This window comes from Pomacea canaliculata, linkage group LG12 (assembly GCF_003073045.1).
Source record: "Pomacea canaliculata isolate SZHN2017 linkage group LG12, ASM307304v1, whole genome shotgun sequence".
Lineage (NCBI taxonomy): Eukaryota > Metazoa > Mollusca > Gastropoda > Architaenioglossa > Ampullariidae > Pomacea > Pomacea canaliculata.
In genome coordinates, this window is record NC_037601.1 from 603,092 (window position 1) to 619,263 (window position 16,172).

A 16,172-nucleotide genomic window follows, 5' to 3' on the forward strand; every position below is an offset into this window, starting at 1 on the left:
GTTTGCCATCAAATTCAGTAACAAAAACACACAAGTACCCTTCTGTGTGAAAAGAAGAGTATGTTAGCGTGCACTGTGTGCAGGCCCATTAGCTCCCAAGGCATGGGGTATGTGCAGGGCCCTCGATGCCACAATTTTAATCAAAAGCATGGGGCAGATTCCTCGTCTGCCTGCCCCTAGGCACATCCCTGTTTACCCATATGTTGGAGAAACCTTTATTTGAGTTGCACATATAAATGTTGTGTCAGTGTTAAGAAATGATAATAGGGACTCTGCATTTATCTGTAGTAGAAGAACACATTTCCAGATTTGTCCAGCTCATTTTTCAGGAGCAAATCTTTGTCCTAATTCTAGTGATTATTTCCTGTACTGGCATAGAGTGTGTTGCAGACTGCATGACAGGGTCACTTATTGCAAGAATAGGAGTAGAGTGAACATATTCTTTCAGATTTCTTCCAAAACCTCAAAGCATCTGTTATAACCGGAAATGACATTTCTGCGACTGTACTTTGTCTTTGTGGTGTTTAGTAATGTTCTGTAGTTAATTTTTTTATTTATCTTATAAATAAAGCAGTGTGTGTGTGTGTTGTCTGTGGTTGGATGTGTATACAGAACCAGAAAGTCCAGTCCTGACCCCCAGGATGGCTCCCCATCAGCTGCCAAATGGCTACTCTGCACCACTAGCCATGGACAGTGCCTCTGGCAGTCCTGTGGTGGTTGAAGAGTCAAAGACAGTGCAGATGAAGAAGCGGCTGGGATTGATGGGTGGAACTGCGTTAATTGTGGGCACCATGATCGGTAAGGTCATTTTCTGTTTCTTTGCTTATTAAAATACTTGTTAAATAAACATCTTTATCATGCCTAATAGCTGGTCTTATTTAAAAAAAAACCAAAGAAATTCATTTTAGTGCAGCCTCCAACATTGTGCACTTAAGACATTCTTGCTTAACCTCTAGTTTAAAAATCTGTCCATGCAAATTGAAGCTTCATAAAGATCTTAGAAAAATCTTTTCCACCTACTAGGGGTTACCTGGTTTGCATACTAGGAGTTACACCTTGTCCACATGCTAGGTGTTACACTGTGCTAGTTCTTCTGATTCTGTCTTCTCTAACAGATTTTACAGGTAGAAGAAGCAGACTGTAGGTGATCTCCTGATCATGCCATTTTCTCTCTGTAAACAAAGTGAGATGCTGATATTCCTTTGGAGGACATCCAAACTGAATATCACATCCTACAGAGATATAGATATAGTTGCTTTGTTTCCTTGAATGTGGTGATGGCTGTTACTATTGGCAGCAATGACTTACTTGCTGTCACTGTTGTAGCATATGTCCTAAAGGGTTGGTGCTTACTCTGTGTAGGGTCAGGCATCTTCGTGTCTCCAAAGGGAGTGCTGGCAGGATGTGGATCCATTGGACTCAGTCTGGTCATTTGGGTTAGCTGCGGAGTCATCTCCTTGTTTGGTAAGGGAGACAACTTCATCTGTCATCAACAGATAAAGTTCTCTCCTCATCATTGTGAATAGCTTTTTTAACCATGAGCATTCTCTCATTTACTTATATGCATAAATGCATTATTTTATATGTGTGATGTATTTGTGTGCGTGCATGTTTGTTTGTGTGTGTGTGTGTGTGCATATGCGCGAGTGTGTGTGTGCATATGCGCGAGTGTGTGTGTATTTTAATGAGTACATATAGGGATCTTGGTGGGACAAAAACTGTTTGTGGTTGGTGTGTGATCAAGCTGATTGTAGTGAGATGTAGACATGTTTGTACATGGCATCATATCCTTTAGCAAGAGTCCGAGTGAGCAACAGGCTGTCCAACTGAAAACTGTTTTATTTCACTTTGCAGAAATGACTGTGCAGGACATGATGTCACAATATTTGCATGAAGCCTTTACTTCTTTTTCTTCACCTACCTGTAATCAGCCTGCTCTTGAACCTTCTCAGTTAATTTAGTCTAAATATTGTGAATACTTTGGTCAAATGAAGCTGCTCACTGAAGTCGTCAAAGATTTTCCTCTTTTGAGGAGATGAACCTGGACTAAGAATGACACAGAACAATTCATAAGTGAATAAGATTGCATTCTTGCTGCAGTACATGTCAGGAGCTGGCTGGTTATTTGGCTTTGTGCATGTACCTAATATTTATAATGTTGTTATGTTGGGATGGGACTCCCTAGGGGTCCTGTCCATTTAATCCACATGTTTTGCCTCTTTCTGTGCTATTCAGGTGGTACCACCTGTCTTGTGGGGTGTGTGCTCATTCCACCTGTTTCATGAAAGGCCTCCACCTGGCGCATCGTTGTTGTCTCTTGCTGCTGCCACACGCTGGTGATGTGACAGTATGTCAGTGTGACACTGGCAGGGGCCTGGTGACGGTCTGTGGCTCGTCCAACCTCAGACCTAAGCCCTGGCCTCATGCAAGGTGCACCAATGTAAGTACACGCCCAGTGCTGGCCCATCTCTCCTTCAGGTTTATCTCCCAGCAGGCTCACCCTAGTCCTCACCTGCTCACCCATCCACTCACCTGTTTGATGGCTGGGAAGGGGGGGCAGGGGTGTGTGTATGTAGTAATAAGACAGAGAGTGCCCCCCCCCTCTGAGTTGAGAGCAGTCTGAGACACCAGGCACACTTCTGTGCTCAGTCACTTGGCTTTGATGACTTCAAAAGTGAGTTTAGAGTAACTCTGGGTCTCTGTGTTAGTGGTGACAGGTGTGTGTAACCCTGGTGAACACAGGCTGGAGGGAGGGGGGAGATTTTCCATATTGTGTCTTTTGTGGATGTCTCTCATGTTAGTGATTTTTCTCCATTTCAAAACTTACAACTTATTTTGCAAGACAGTATGTACATCACCACAGTATGCTACATTTTTAGCATTTAGCTGATAGCAGCAGTTTCACAACTTGAACTGTCATGGGGTGATTAAACAAAGTCAGCTTTAATCACTTGCAATCAAAAGTATGTAAGTGAAGGGGCAGGCCAGCAAGACAGTTTTTGTGGAAAGGAATCAAGAACTTGTGCCCAGAGCTCTCAGAATCTGTGGGTGCTAAACATGGCTATATACCTTGCGCTAGCGAGATGCCTCATTCAAGCCATGGGCAGGAAAGATTTTTGTGCATTATCTTGCTGGGAATAGTCCTGTATAGTGCTGAACACAGCTTTATTCACTATGCAGAGTGGACGTACACTTTCTCCTGTACTTGTGCAGAGATTAAAGCAGCTGCAAGATAATATGATTGCAATTTACAGCAAGTTAAGAGGGTTGGCATTCAGATGGCGGCATCATGTTACAATGCAAGTGAAATTTTTAGCCTTTGTTTTCTTGACATTACCTGTGTTCACCAGGTGTTTATGGGTTGTTTTCCACAATGTGAGATGTTGGTAGTTAAGCTTCTCTCCACACTTGCCCTGCCATGGTAACAAGAGGGCTCTTCCATTTACAGCATGTTTTTCTGCTTGTTAGTAAGCAGGCACAGGGCATGGTAGGTGTGAATATTTTTAATGCAGGGCCTAATTAATGGTCATCAGATGGGGATAACAGAAGCAAAGCAACTTGTCTTGACACTGCATTCGCATGATGGATATCATCTGATTTCATTCATTCCAGTGGAATAAGTATTTCACAGCCAGACAGTACACTGCTATTGTACTCAGTGCTATGTGTAGTCCTATACTAGTATAATACTACCACTGATGTGTCATTTCAAAGCATTAACTTGTATGTACATCAGCTTTCATAATACCGTTTAGATAATAAGCTTGTATGTAGAAACTGGTGCAGCTTATAAATCACTCTGCGGAAGTGAATTAACACCCATACTTTTTTTTTAAGGGATTGAGTTTAGTTCCTTATCAGATTCTTATTTTCAAAATCTGACTGAAAAATCTCATTTCACTTGGGCAATACCCACCTTCAAATGTTATTTTCATCTTATGTTACTGATAAGCCCATTGGCATTGTCATCTAGACACAAAATATTACAAATAGACTTTATACACCTGCTGTCTAGCATTGAGAGAAGTATTTTGTATTTACAGCTTAGAAATCTCAGCATGATTATATGACATTCGGTACATGCTGCTCTTCCAGTGTTTGCATCTTGTCAGTAAATGGTCATTGCTTGCTTACATTTTTGGGAATTGCAATCTTGTAATGAATTCACCTCACTTTTTGAGAAAAATATTCACATTATTTGCTCTTCAAGAGCAGAAAAGCAAATAGAGATTGCATGAAGGGGTGTGGTAGAATGGCGGTATGTATGGTTAAAGCCAGGGGCAGTGTGGAGAGAATCTTCCTAGCATCCACAGGTTCTGTGATGAGTCCTTCACCATTCTCTGCAACACTTGTCATATTGACTGATGGTTTCTCCACCCTACTTCATGATTGACAAGAAAGTAGGATCAGGATTTCACTTGCTGAGGTTAAAATGATCAGTTTAGTAAGATCAGCATGTTCTTTGACTTTAGATCCCCTGACAAGTTCCTTTGCATGAAAACAATGGCAAATATTGGACTAGAAGTTTGTGTATGTAGACAGAACAATATGGCAAATTTTGGACTAGAACTTTATTCATGCAGACATCAAACATCTCAGAATATCTAAGGCTGTTCAGGTGGTACTGATAACTTTTTTCTGTAGAGTTATAAATGTGGAGAATTTGAAAAGTAAAAAAGAATGTGAAGAAGTCTTAATATGCTAGTGCTGTGGTAATGTGTGCTGTGAAATTAAGAACCTTAGGCTCACCAGGATTGTTGATCCTTGTCAGTGCAAGGTTTTTACCTGATAAAGTTTTAGAAGACAATTCTGTGTATGCACAATGCTGTGAATGTGCAGATTTCATGTTGGCATCATATGTGTTGTGTGATATACTTTTTGTGCAGCTATTGATACAGTTGTTTTCAGCAGACTAACAGTCATGTTTTGCTTTCTCTACAGATCCCCGATTATTGTGTGTTTTATTCATGCCATATTGCTGCTGACTTTGCAGTTGTTCATACATTGCTCGGTAGTTTACCTAAATTTAGTGTAGTTTGTTGAAATATTCAGGTTAGAAAACATTTTTATTAATTAGAGTTGGCCAAGTACTTCTTGATCTCATGTCCAAAAACTGGTCATGAGATGAACTAGTACCTATGAAACATCAAGGATGCAGAAATAGTAAGGCATGTGTTCAGGATTTTCTGGAACCAGAATTTGGTCTCGCCTTCGTGTGAATTCAGCACAGCATATTAGGGCTTACAAGTATGTAGTCTAGTTTATATCACTCCCACACACAGAATAACTAACATTTTTTCACTATGAGGAGAATTTAAAGTGTAGTAAGCTAAATGTGTGTGCCTGAACAAAGTGCATTATTTAAAAATGGTTGAGGCTAGGGTTGAAGCTTACATTGTTCATATGACATTTGTGTCAGTCAGGGAAAAATCTCTAGAAGCGTTTTTTGAGGCATTGTCTATACAATCTTATAAAAAATAATAAATGAAAAAAGTCTTTCTTAAAAAAAACAGGGCTAAAAGAGGAGTGAAAACCTGGACACATCCTACTAAATAGTAAATAGTTAGTAAACAGTTTATTCAGCTGCAAACATTCGTGAAGCAAGTTTAAAGACAAATGTATATTGCTTCCACAGGAGCCCTGACATACGCAGAGCTAGGTACGCTCATCACTAAGTCTGGAGCTGAGTACGTGTATCTCCTGGAAGCAGGCCAAGTGCTACCAAACCAGTTTGCACCAATCCCTGCATTTCTATTTGCCTGGGTCTCAATCTTCATCCTCAAGCCTGCCCTGTTTGGTGTCATTGCTCTCAGCTTTGGCATCTATGCTGTGGAGCCTTTCTTTGGTGATTGTGAGGTGCCGGACGTGCTCGTGAAGCTGGTTGCAATCTTGTGCATATGTAAGTGCCTTCTGGGTCTTTAAGCTGTGTATATGTCAGTACCTTCTGGCTTGCTGGGGGGTTGTGTCTGTGTTTGTTATATGTTTTGGTCGATGTATGTGTGCTATATTTAGTTTTTAGTGTGTTTGTATATTTGTGTTTTATGTTTTTTTTATTTCTGTACAGCCCATTGAACCTACTTTATAATGGGGAAAGTGTACTGTACAAATCTACTTATTATTATTTTTCTTCTCTTTATTATTATACTGGATGATTTCAGACACCCTTGGGTAGTTGCACTTTTTTCTAAAACTCAAAACTGTTCTAAAGAAGCAAATGTAGAAATTTTTGTTAATCACTCTTGTGTCATTGAGATGCTCATACAAAAAAATGTGCTAATGAGTTAAGCAGTTTTATCTTATTTAAAACAATTTTAGTTTTAAAATGTTCTAAAATGGTGTTGTGCACCATGTTGCTATAAAACTATGTGAATACATTGAAGGCCTAGAAGTATTTAAAATTAGAAATATGCAACTGGTCCTGAAAAAGTGGAAAAAATCAAGGGCTAGCAGTGAGACTAGTTGATTAGCTTCTTAGCTGGCCTTTGATTTTAGCAGTTACTGTTTTATTCTGGCCACAAGTTAATAAGTTTTGTGGGCAGGTATTAAGCTCTTATCATATGTGATAATTGGGGGTCATGGATTCAGATCTTGTCTCAGGCACACTGTTATTTTTTTGCTCAGCATAAAAACACCATTGCCCACCCAGTAGCCAGTCTGTGCACTTTGTCACCTGTTAACAGTGAAAATGGTGGTTGCAGGTATTGTGTCCTTTGTCAACTGCTACAGTGTGAAGCTGGCCAACAAGGTGCAGATTGTCTTCACAGTGGCTAAGCTTCTGGCCATCGGCGTGATTGTGGTGGGTGGCTTTATCATGCTGGCACAAGGTATGTCAATCGTGTGTGCTGAGTTTATCTTCAAAACCTGGTAACATGAGTGCTGCAATGAGTCCATGCAGTGTCTCTGGTGGGAAGTCATGCTGAATATACACTGTGTGTTACAAAATGCTTTGTGCTCAGAAAAATACAGTATGCAGTTTCTAAACTGACTTGTGTAAAGTGTTCAGTGATTCTTGATGTTGACTACTCCAGGTAACAATGAATACCTCATGGAGGGCTTTCAAGATACAACACATGACTTGTCGAGCATTGCCCTTGCCTTCTATGATGGTCTGTGGGCATATGATGGCTGGTCAGTTTTCTTTGTCTACATTATATGGACGACTGTGTGTCAGACTATATATACAACTGTATCTCAAATTGAGTGTAAGGCTGTGTGATTGTGTATAAGACTGTGTCAGACTGATTAAGACTGTCAGACTATCTGTGTATGTGTCAGATAATGTATAAGATTGCACGTCAGACTATGACTGTGTGTCATACTAAGTATAAGATTTTGTGTCGGATTATGTATAAAACTGTGTGTCAGACTATATAAGATTGTGTGTGTCAGACTATGTATAAAACTGTATCAAATTATTATAAGATAGTGTCAGATTATGTATAAGACTTGTCAGGCTATGTATAAGATTGTGTGTGTGTTAGATTGTGTATAAAACTGTCTCAGACTATGCAATCGTGTGTCAGATTATGTATGACTTGTCAGACTATGCATAAGACTGTGCATGTCAGATTGTTATAAGATTGTCAGACTGTGTAAGATTGTGTATGTCAGATTATGTATGAGACTATGTCAGACTGCGTCCGACTACATATAAGATTTGTGTGTGTGCCAGATTATGTATAAGACTGTATGCCCAACTACTTATAAGATTTTTATGCCTGTCAGATTATTATAAGATGGTGTGTCAGATTATTGTGTGTCAGACTATGTATAAGACTGTCAGATTATGTATAAGACTATCATACTGTTTAAGACTGTCAGATTATTATAAAACTGTATCAGATTGTGTAGACAATTTGTGTCGGATCATATGTGACTGTCTGTCAGGCTGTATATAAGTAAGATTGTGTGTGTCAGATTATTTATAGACTTGTCACAATATAAGATTATGTATAAGACTTTGTCAGACTATGTTTAAGACTATGCCTGTCTGTGTCAGAAAGAAAGGGTGCATATATGTATGTTATAGTTGGTTTATTGAAGTAATATTTTAAATGCAAATAAATTATTGAAGCTAAAACCTTTCTTGTTGAAGGAACAACTTGAACTATGCAACAGAGGAGCTGCAGAATCCTTTTGTGTGAGTATCTGATAATTTTATTTGAGTATCTGACAATCTCATATGAGTATTTGATAATCTTGTATGAGTATATGATAATCTTGAATATCTAACAATCTCATATATGTGATAATCTTGTGTAAACATCTGATAATCTTACAGTCATAGAGTTCTGAAGATATGTGATCCAGGGAGACTTTTTATTGTCTTATTAACAAATTTTATTTTAGAAGAATGCTCTAACAAGATGTCACAATGAGAAGGAAAGAGCATGGCTTGTTTAGCTTGAATGTTTAACCTGCCACATGTACTTGGAGTTGTTTTTAAGGGTTGAGAGCTTCTTTCAGAAACTTACCCCGGGCCATCATGATTGGTATACCCCTGGTGACTGTATGCTATCTGCTGACTAACATCTCGTACCTGACTGTCATGTCCAAAGAAACCCTGCTGCAGTCTCCCGCTGTGGCAGCTGTGAGTTGCTGTTATCCCTCAGATGATTGCATCATCCATCATGAAGATGAAGCCAATACACCGCTCTCCTTTAACATACCTAGCAGTTCAATGACACTCCACACTTTTGATATTGGACTTTCCATCATGTAGTCTGAGCCTCAGAGATGTTTCTTGTTGTAGTGAAAAACACTTTCTTGCATAAATAAATGTCCATATTTTTTATTTTAAAAATATTGAGTTCAGTTATGTTGACTGTCAATTATTATTTAAATTGTATATTCCTGTGAGCAGGGAAGTGTTTGGAGGTAGTTTAATGTTTTGAAGGTAAGTTGAATGTTGAATGGCAAAAAAACCAAACTCTGCTTACCTTGTCCCTCACTTGCATTCAGACTTGGGGTTCTCGAGTTCTTGGCCCTGCTTCCCTGATTATCCCCCTGGCTGTGGCCCTCTCTACTTTTGGAGCAGCAAATGGTTCCTGCTTTACAGGCTGCAGGTACTTGTTTTCATACAATCATGATGAGGCTTGTGAGAGTTGAATAACTAGATAGTGCTTTAAAGTTCCACTCTTACATTCGGAACAGTGGTATTCTTTAAATGAGTAAACGCATTCATCACATGGATTTTAATGAATTCTTGATTATTGTTGATCAGGAGATGCTTTAATTTGTGTTGTGTGTGTACATGTGCGCAGACTTGCTTATGTAGCTGCTCGTGAACATCACTTACCTGAGGTTCTGTCCTATGTTCAAATCAACAACTTCACTCCTCTGCCCAGTGTCATATTTTCTGTAAGTTATCAGTCTTTTCTGCTTTTTTTCAGGTATCATAAGTTTTCAAACATTCTGTTTTATTCTGATTTATCATCAGTTAAAAAGTGTTCCACAGAAAACATAATGATTATTATGCAATTTTGTTTACTACATAAAATGTTATTGTAATTGTTATGGAAATGTTACTAAAGGGTGATTCATAAAGTACAGTTTTAGAAAGTGCGATAAATCAGCCAAAATGAAAGCAAAATTCAAAATTCTTATTTAATTTCATTCAACATATACAGTGATTTAATAATGAAAAAAGATATCGAGCATATGTCCATCTCCACTTTCTCTGCAGGCAGTCATTCGATCATTGAAATTAACGATAACTCTTTTGCATCCCTGTCAACTTTGCTGATCACCCATTGAATTTCCTACACAGTTCGGCGATCATTTGAGGTTTGTACTCATAAACTTGTGACTTCACATATCCCTATACAAGGAAGTCACAAGGTGTGAGGTCACATGATCTCGGAGGCCATTCCTGGTTGCCTCCATAAAGCGACATCAGTCTCTGCATAGCACTCCCTGTTATTGTTATGAGTTTTTGAAATAAAAATGCATTGCTCGATATTGAATGACTCTTTGTCTACAAAATGGAAAACTGACAAATGTTCTTCTAATCAAAGTGAAAATAGATCATTTAAATAATAGGAACAGTACTAACAGTCTTCAAGTTAAAAAATCCCACAAAATCAAAACACTTTTGACTATATGATGATGATGATGTAGTTTTATAGCGCGCTAGTATCCGCATCACAAAGATGCGCTCAATGCGCGGTGATCCCAGCATATGAAACATATATGAAACACCCTTTATAATCATTTTCAAATCCTGTATGCTGCAGGCAATGTTCTTGCATGCTGCTTGCTGACCTTGTGTTCTTTCCTGCAGACAACTGCAACTATCCACATGATCACTATTTTCTTGGGAGTATCCTCATTATCACTGATTCTTTGTTCTTTCATGCAGACAATAGTGACTATCCTCATGATTATTCCTGGCAACATCTTCAGTCTCATTGACTTCTTTAGTTTCACTGCCTGGCTGTTCTATGGTGCGACTATGGCCTGTGTTCTCATCCTGCGTCACACACGTCCACATGAACCTCGCCCATACAGGGTAAGTCCCAGGGATCGTGCAGTCATCTTGTCATTGCGCTTGGAAAACATGCAAAAAAACCAGCAGATGATGCTTTATCACAAAAAGAGTTTTATTCCTGAAATCGCTTACAATGCATCAAAGTAAATTATTTATTTTTTAGGTCTGTCAGGAAAAAAATAAGAAAAGAAAATTCCATTTACAGTGTGACCAATAAGTCTACTGGCAATTAAAAGAATCTGCATTAACATACTGCCATGCTAGAATTTGATGATTACATCAAAAACAAGGTAAGTCTGATAAACATTGCTAAGATATTGAGTAGCCTTACTTCTTGTCATGGTGAGGAATGATGGGACCAGCAAATGCCACAATGTAGTTTAATAGAACTCAGTAAATATGTCAGATGCTGTTCAGTTAGGTGCTTACAAAAAAGAACAGCACAGGAGAGATCTACAGATTTTTACCTGGTGCTTGGATTAAAACTGTTCAGTAATCAGGATAGTACATTACTTGAGTGGTGGTTGCCAGATTCTTTGATCACTTTCTTTGTTTTGATGGACAGGTACCAACAGCTATCCCAGTTGTGATGTTGATCATCTCTGTGTACTTGGTGGTTGCCCCAATTGCTCACAATCCTCGCATTGAGTTTCTGTATGCAACACTTTTTGTTCTCAGTGGCATGATCTTCTACATCCCATTCATTGCCTGCAAAGTTCGCCTCACCTTCCTTAGTAAGTATCTGGAGTCATGTGTAGGTGCAGTAGATGATGGTAACCATCACTCAGCAGGTATGTTAACTCAAGTTAAACCAGTCAAGTACACTTGTTAATCTCTCAACATCATGTTGAGTGTGTGCTGGTAATCCACTGGTGACAGCAATACAATGTTGGTCATGTTTTGTGTTTTCAGATCCACTGGTGACAGCAATACAATGTGCGCTGCAGGTTGCCCCTAGCGCCTACCTCCCACCTGAATAAAATGGTTCCCATCTCTCATGGTGGGTTGCACATTACAGTGATCGCAGGTACTGTGAAGAGAGAGAGAGAGAAGTTCTGCAGTCAAGAGCAGCAGATGTTATTACCTTGTCTGTCATCTGCTTATATCATCTTCATCATTTTTATCTTTTGTAGAAGAGAAAGTTAGGGTTATGTCATCCTGCATTGCAAGTGCTGCAGAAGTGATGCTGGCTGAAGAGCTAGTGGCATGTTTTGGTTCTGCCAGAAAGACTTGTGACGGGCTTTGGTGGAGGATCAGGGGCTTTATGCGGAGTACTAAGCTGTTCCATTCAAGTATAGGAATGGTCTAAGTTTTTAGAATATCGTCTTGGTACTTTATACTGTTTTACATCAGCCTGTTTAAACCCAATAAAAAATAATGATATAGCTTGTAGTCATATGCCAGGATCTGTCCAGCCAGATGATGAATACACCTTTCTTTTATTAGGTATTTGAATATTGTACTTAGCAAAGACATTCTTGCTATTAGAATCTCCTACAGACAGGGCCTTTTTGATCTATCCTTCACACACAAGATTTTATTCTACAGAGAAACCTCTTTCAGACAGCTATTTTTAAACCTTGGGAGTGTAAATACCATTATCATCAAACCTTGTTGAGAAATGTGTTCATGCCAGCTGATTACAAGCAGGTGCTAATGCATATGTAGCACCCACTAATGCAGCACAAGAGAAAAATCATATTGACATCCATTCCTGCAATTTATCTCTTTCCATGCAAGTTGGCCAAAGAATAATATGATTTCAGCTTTATCGTATTGCTGTTTGCACATGAAAGGTTGCATCTGCATGTTGTTATGTGAGAGGTAACTGCTGATAGGTTAGGGTTGCCATGACACCTATGAAACTGATCATTGCCTCAGTTTCATACAAGTGGTCAAAATTCACAACTCCTATTGGCAGCAGAGATTCTCTTATTTTTCACAAGGTATTTGCAATATTTGATACATCATACCCTTTCCTGTTTGTTTACATGCACACGCACACACGAGGAATACATGCACAGATTATTTTATCGAGAACAGTCAGGGTCTTGCCTTACAAAGACCTGTTTCAATAAGGCTAGACAGGGTTTGCTGTATGTGGCAGCAAATCACAGTATTAACTAAGCAAGCATGCATTTAGGTGGCTTGGATGTGTGTCTGCATTTGCACATCTGGGCTTTAATAAAAGCTGCGAGAGGAGAATGTGTGTGAAAAAGAAAGAGATGATGAAAGAGAATTAAAATTAATTTATTTGTTAGTAAATTGCGTGACCTAAATAAATTTTTTTATTATTGTCACAGAAATTTGTTGCTACAATTTAAACTATCAGGTGATTATAGGGTTATGCAGGTGTTGTAAATGTATAACAATAGGTTTTCATAAATGTTGTGGATATTTTTGGATATGGTAACAGTATTTTTGAAAATAGCAACATTTTTTTGTAAATCTATTGTACAGTTGTCTGCTCACTACGTACATTATTCTGAATGGATTTTGTACATAAAATGTCCCATATGTACAGTTGGTAACAAATGAGTGCCATCTGTTTCATTCTTGTACACAGTAACTGTATAATGACTGGGTGACAAAAACAAAAGGAATAGCTTTCATGAGAATAAAGCTGAGTCTTTGTTGTTATTCATAAGGATGTTTGCAAAACACAGAATCTCATCATGTGGCCAGGCTGTCCTTCAGAGACTGGTTACCTGGGTATTATCTGCAGGAAGGAGCAAACTAAAACAACACCCCAGTGTCACATGATTACTATGAGTCAAGGTCACAGATGTTACAGAAAAAACGTTCATAACTTGCTGGGTACTGTCCCTGTCATTGGCCTTCATGTCATCTTGTTTTCCCACAGAAATTTCTCAACAGTTTGTATATATAGACATATGAAGTTACCTGTTATTATTCGATGTAAAATAACAGGCATTAAAATATTGTTAATGTAATTTTTGCTACTGGCTGTTGAACTCCTGCAGATTACACCCAGCTGTGATAACGTGCAGGTACCGGTGCTTAATAATGCAGAAGTGGTGTTAGGGAGAGCTTGAGGCTAGCTTGTTGAACAGCTTTGTACTTACTGTTTAAGTAATTATTTATATAGCATGTGTGTGTTGAGAGCAATATATATTTCTGTCAACTACATTTTCTGAAGTTACCTACCAGATGGTTGTGTGGAAATTTGGGAGGAAAAAGTCTTGATATATTTTCTTGGAGGATTGCATTGATCTTACGTGCAGTTTTCAAGCACAGACATGCAAAATATAGGATCTAGTCTTTGTCTGATGCTTGTTAAGATTCATTTTGTTTTGAGAATTGCAGCATTTCTGCCATCTAATCCTTTCTAACAGTAAACTATGCAGAGTTTGGAAAAGGTTTGGGGAAACCAGTTATGTGCCACTGTGCTTTCACCGCTAATGTTTGATTTTGTAAAGTGTTTAGCAGTCCACAACTTTGTATAAGTCAGTCATTTTTGTGATATTTTCCATTGAGAGTGTGGCATATTCTGTTGCTTCTTTTCAGTTACTGACATTGACAGAAGCTGGCAGAAATGCAGTGTAACTATTTTTATTCAAAAGCCATTTGAGGGTTTAAAACAGCCGCTAGACCCAAACAGCCTTAGATTTAGACACTAGTGCTGTAGCACAGAGTTTATTTTCTTATGTATAGCTGGTAGGAATACACACATGCAGTTAAAAAAGGGAGGAAAAATTACAATGTTTGTATATATATATACACATGATGAACAGCAGGTAGAGAGAAGTGAGTACATTAAAAGAGATGTCTGTTACAATCATTTGGGTTGACTGCAGATAATTATGTGTGTAGATGTTATGGTTCTGGAGGCAACAGTCTTGGAAGTAAATCTATTTCCACTTGATAGCAAATAAAGCTGTACATGGAGAAAAAAGAAAAAGCAGTCCTATTACTAATAGATTTCTGCAACCTGAAATATTTGCACTGACTCTACTATTCTTTGGTTATCAGCTGCTTAAGAATGTGAAACTAAATCGATTTTATTTGTGCTTATTTATTTTGTGGCTTATATGTGGAGGGTGCATTAATGGTTTTGATGTGTGCTTATTTACACTTACAAGTATGGAAATGTGTGCCAATGAGTTTGATGAGAAGGAATTTCTCACTGTGTGGTTTTGTTTTCTTCTTGTTCTTGTATTATTGATCGTAGCATGGAGACATGCAAAATATTGACAATAAGAAAACAGTACTATTATAGTATCAGCTGATGTGGATTAAAGCTGTTTCCTGTGTTTGAAAGTTGAGGCTACTGAATGCATTGACAAAGACGTAATATGGACAAATCCACGCAGTTCAGCTGTAACTACGATGTTCACATCTGTGGGTGCAAACTGCATAGCAAGAGTTTGAAGTGTAGTGTTTTATGATTAGGATTGCTGGTAGTACAAGGCTTTCTGTTTGTGGCTGTGCATGTTTCCACCCCTGCTGTGAAGTGCTGTGGCCTGTTCTGTCTTTACCCCAAGATGTAACGTCTCATTGCTCATGTTCAACTCCAAACCACTGTATATAATAGATCAACATGGTCTAGTGGAAGCTAAGTGTTAATATTCACTTGTTTTATGGTAATAGGATATGGACAGTGTTGTTTTCTTTAGAAATGCACCATTATTTATGAAACTTTATATTTCTTTTCACATTATTTTGAAACCTTTTTTTGGAAATTGCAAGACTCAACATGCATTCCAAATAAAAGAATTTTTATTTTTGTCTGAATAGCAAGTGTACTTTTCATTGGAACCCTTTATTGACAGCCTAGTTCTTAATGAAAACTGCACAGCAGTAATTAGTAAAATGTTTCATCTTGCTATCACTGTCACTAATGTGTTGTATACGCCCCACCACCGCCACCCAACAGCCTGCTTCACCTCTTCCCTATGATGTCCATAAAACTGGCCAAACCTGTACCCAAGTGTAGGTGCTCATCTGCTTCATTGCTTGTATTTAGCCACTACAACAGCAACACCACTCTCACAGATTCTATGCTCAAGTATGTATTGAAAAGCTTTCACCAGGAACTGTTTCACAGCCCACTAAACATTTAAGGGAACTTGGCCAGCAATGAAGGAAGAGTTGCATCTTTAGATTGCTGTCTTCACTCTTTCCATCCTATGGTTCCTTTCAGATGTAAAGATCATTACAAATGATGTATCCCAAATACAGCAGCTTTTAGATGCATGATTGCAAAGCCTGTCATTGAATAAACTATAAAAATGGTGAATTGTCTCTTTGTTATCTTTCTTTTTGCATTTTTGAAAAAAATTACACTTGTTGAGGAACAAAGCAAAAATAAATACTTCAATGTAGACAGATCCTAATAGGACGTCTGCTTTAGGAAAGGGATGGGTTCCTTAGAGGTGGTCTGGTTGCATTGTAGTAAATACTCCAGTCCTTTGTGATTAGTCACTCTAGTGAGGACAAGAATATTCTCATCGTTGGTATATGCACTTCTTTTTCTCAACTATGTTGACCATATTTGGCAAATGGCAACTCTGTATAGAACTAAGGTGACCAGACGTCCCTCATTTGGCGGGACAGTCCCGCTTTTGACCTCGTGTCCCGCCTGAATATCGGGCGGGACGCCCAATGTCCCGCTTTCTGGCTTTCTGGCAAGTCCATCAAATGTCCCGGTTGTCTTTAAAAA

General features: G+C 38.5%; 1 protein-coding gene across 4 annotated transcripts in view; it reads left to right on the forward strand.

Annotated features, from left to right (window-relative positions):
* Positions 1–15,749, forward strand: part of LOC112576777 (b(0,+)-type amino acid transporter 1-like) — a 28,859-nt gene extending 13,110 nt beyond the window's left edge. For all 4 annotated transcript variants that reach the window (XM_025259488.1, XM_025259485.1, XM_025259487.1 and 1 more), the window contains 12 exons: positions 613–798; positions 1,363–1,464; positions 5,636–5,899; positions 6,699–6,824; positions 7,029–7,128; positions 8,096–8,140; positions 8,467–8,590; positions 8,962–9,065; positions 9,264–9,360; positions 10,361–10,510; positions 11,055–11,223; positions 11,402–15,749. In XM_025259488.1, coding sequence (XP_025115273.1) covers positions 642–798; positions 1,363–1,464; positions 5,636–5,899; positions 6,699–6,824; positions 7,029–7,128; positions 8,096–8,140; positions 8,467–8,590; positions 8,962–9,065; positions 9,264–9,360; positions 10,361–10,510; positions 11,055–11,223; positions 11,402–11,469 — 1,506 coding nt within the window. In that variant the 5' untranslated portion in view covers positions 613–641 and the 3' untranslated portion in view covers positions 11,470–15,749. The remainder of the gene's footprint in view (positions 1–612; positions 799–1,362; positions 1,465–5,635; positions 5,900–6,698; positions 6,825–7,028; positions 7,129–8,095; positions 8,141–8,466; positions 8,591–8,961; positions 9,066–9,263; positions 9,361–10,360; positions 10,511–11,054; positions 11,224–11,401) is intronic.
* The last annotated feature ends 423 nt before the right edge of the window (positions 15,750–16,172 follow it).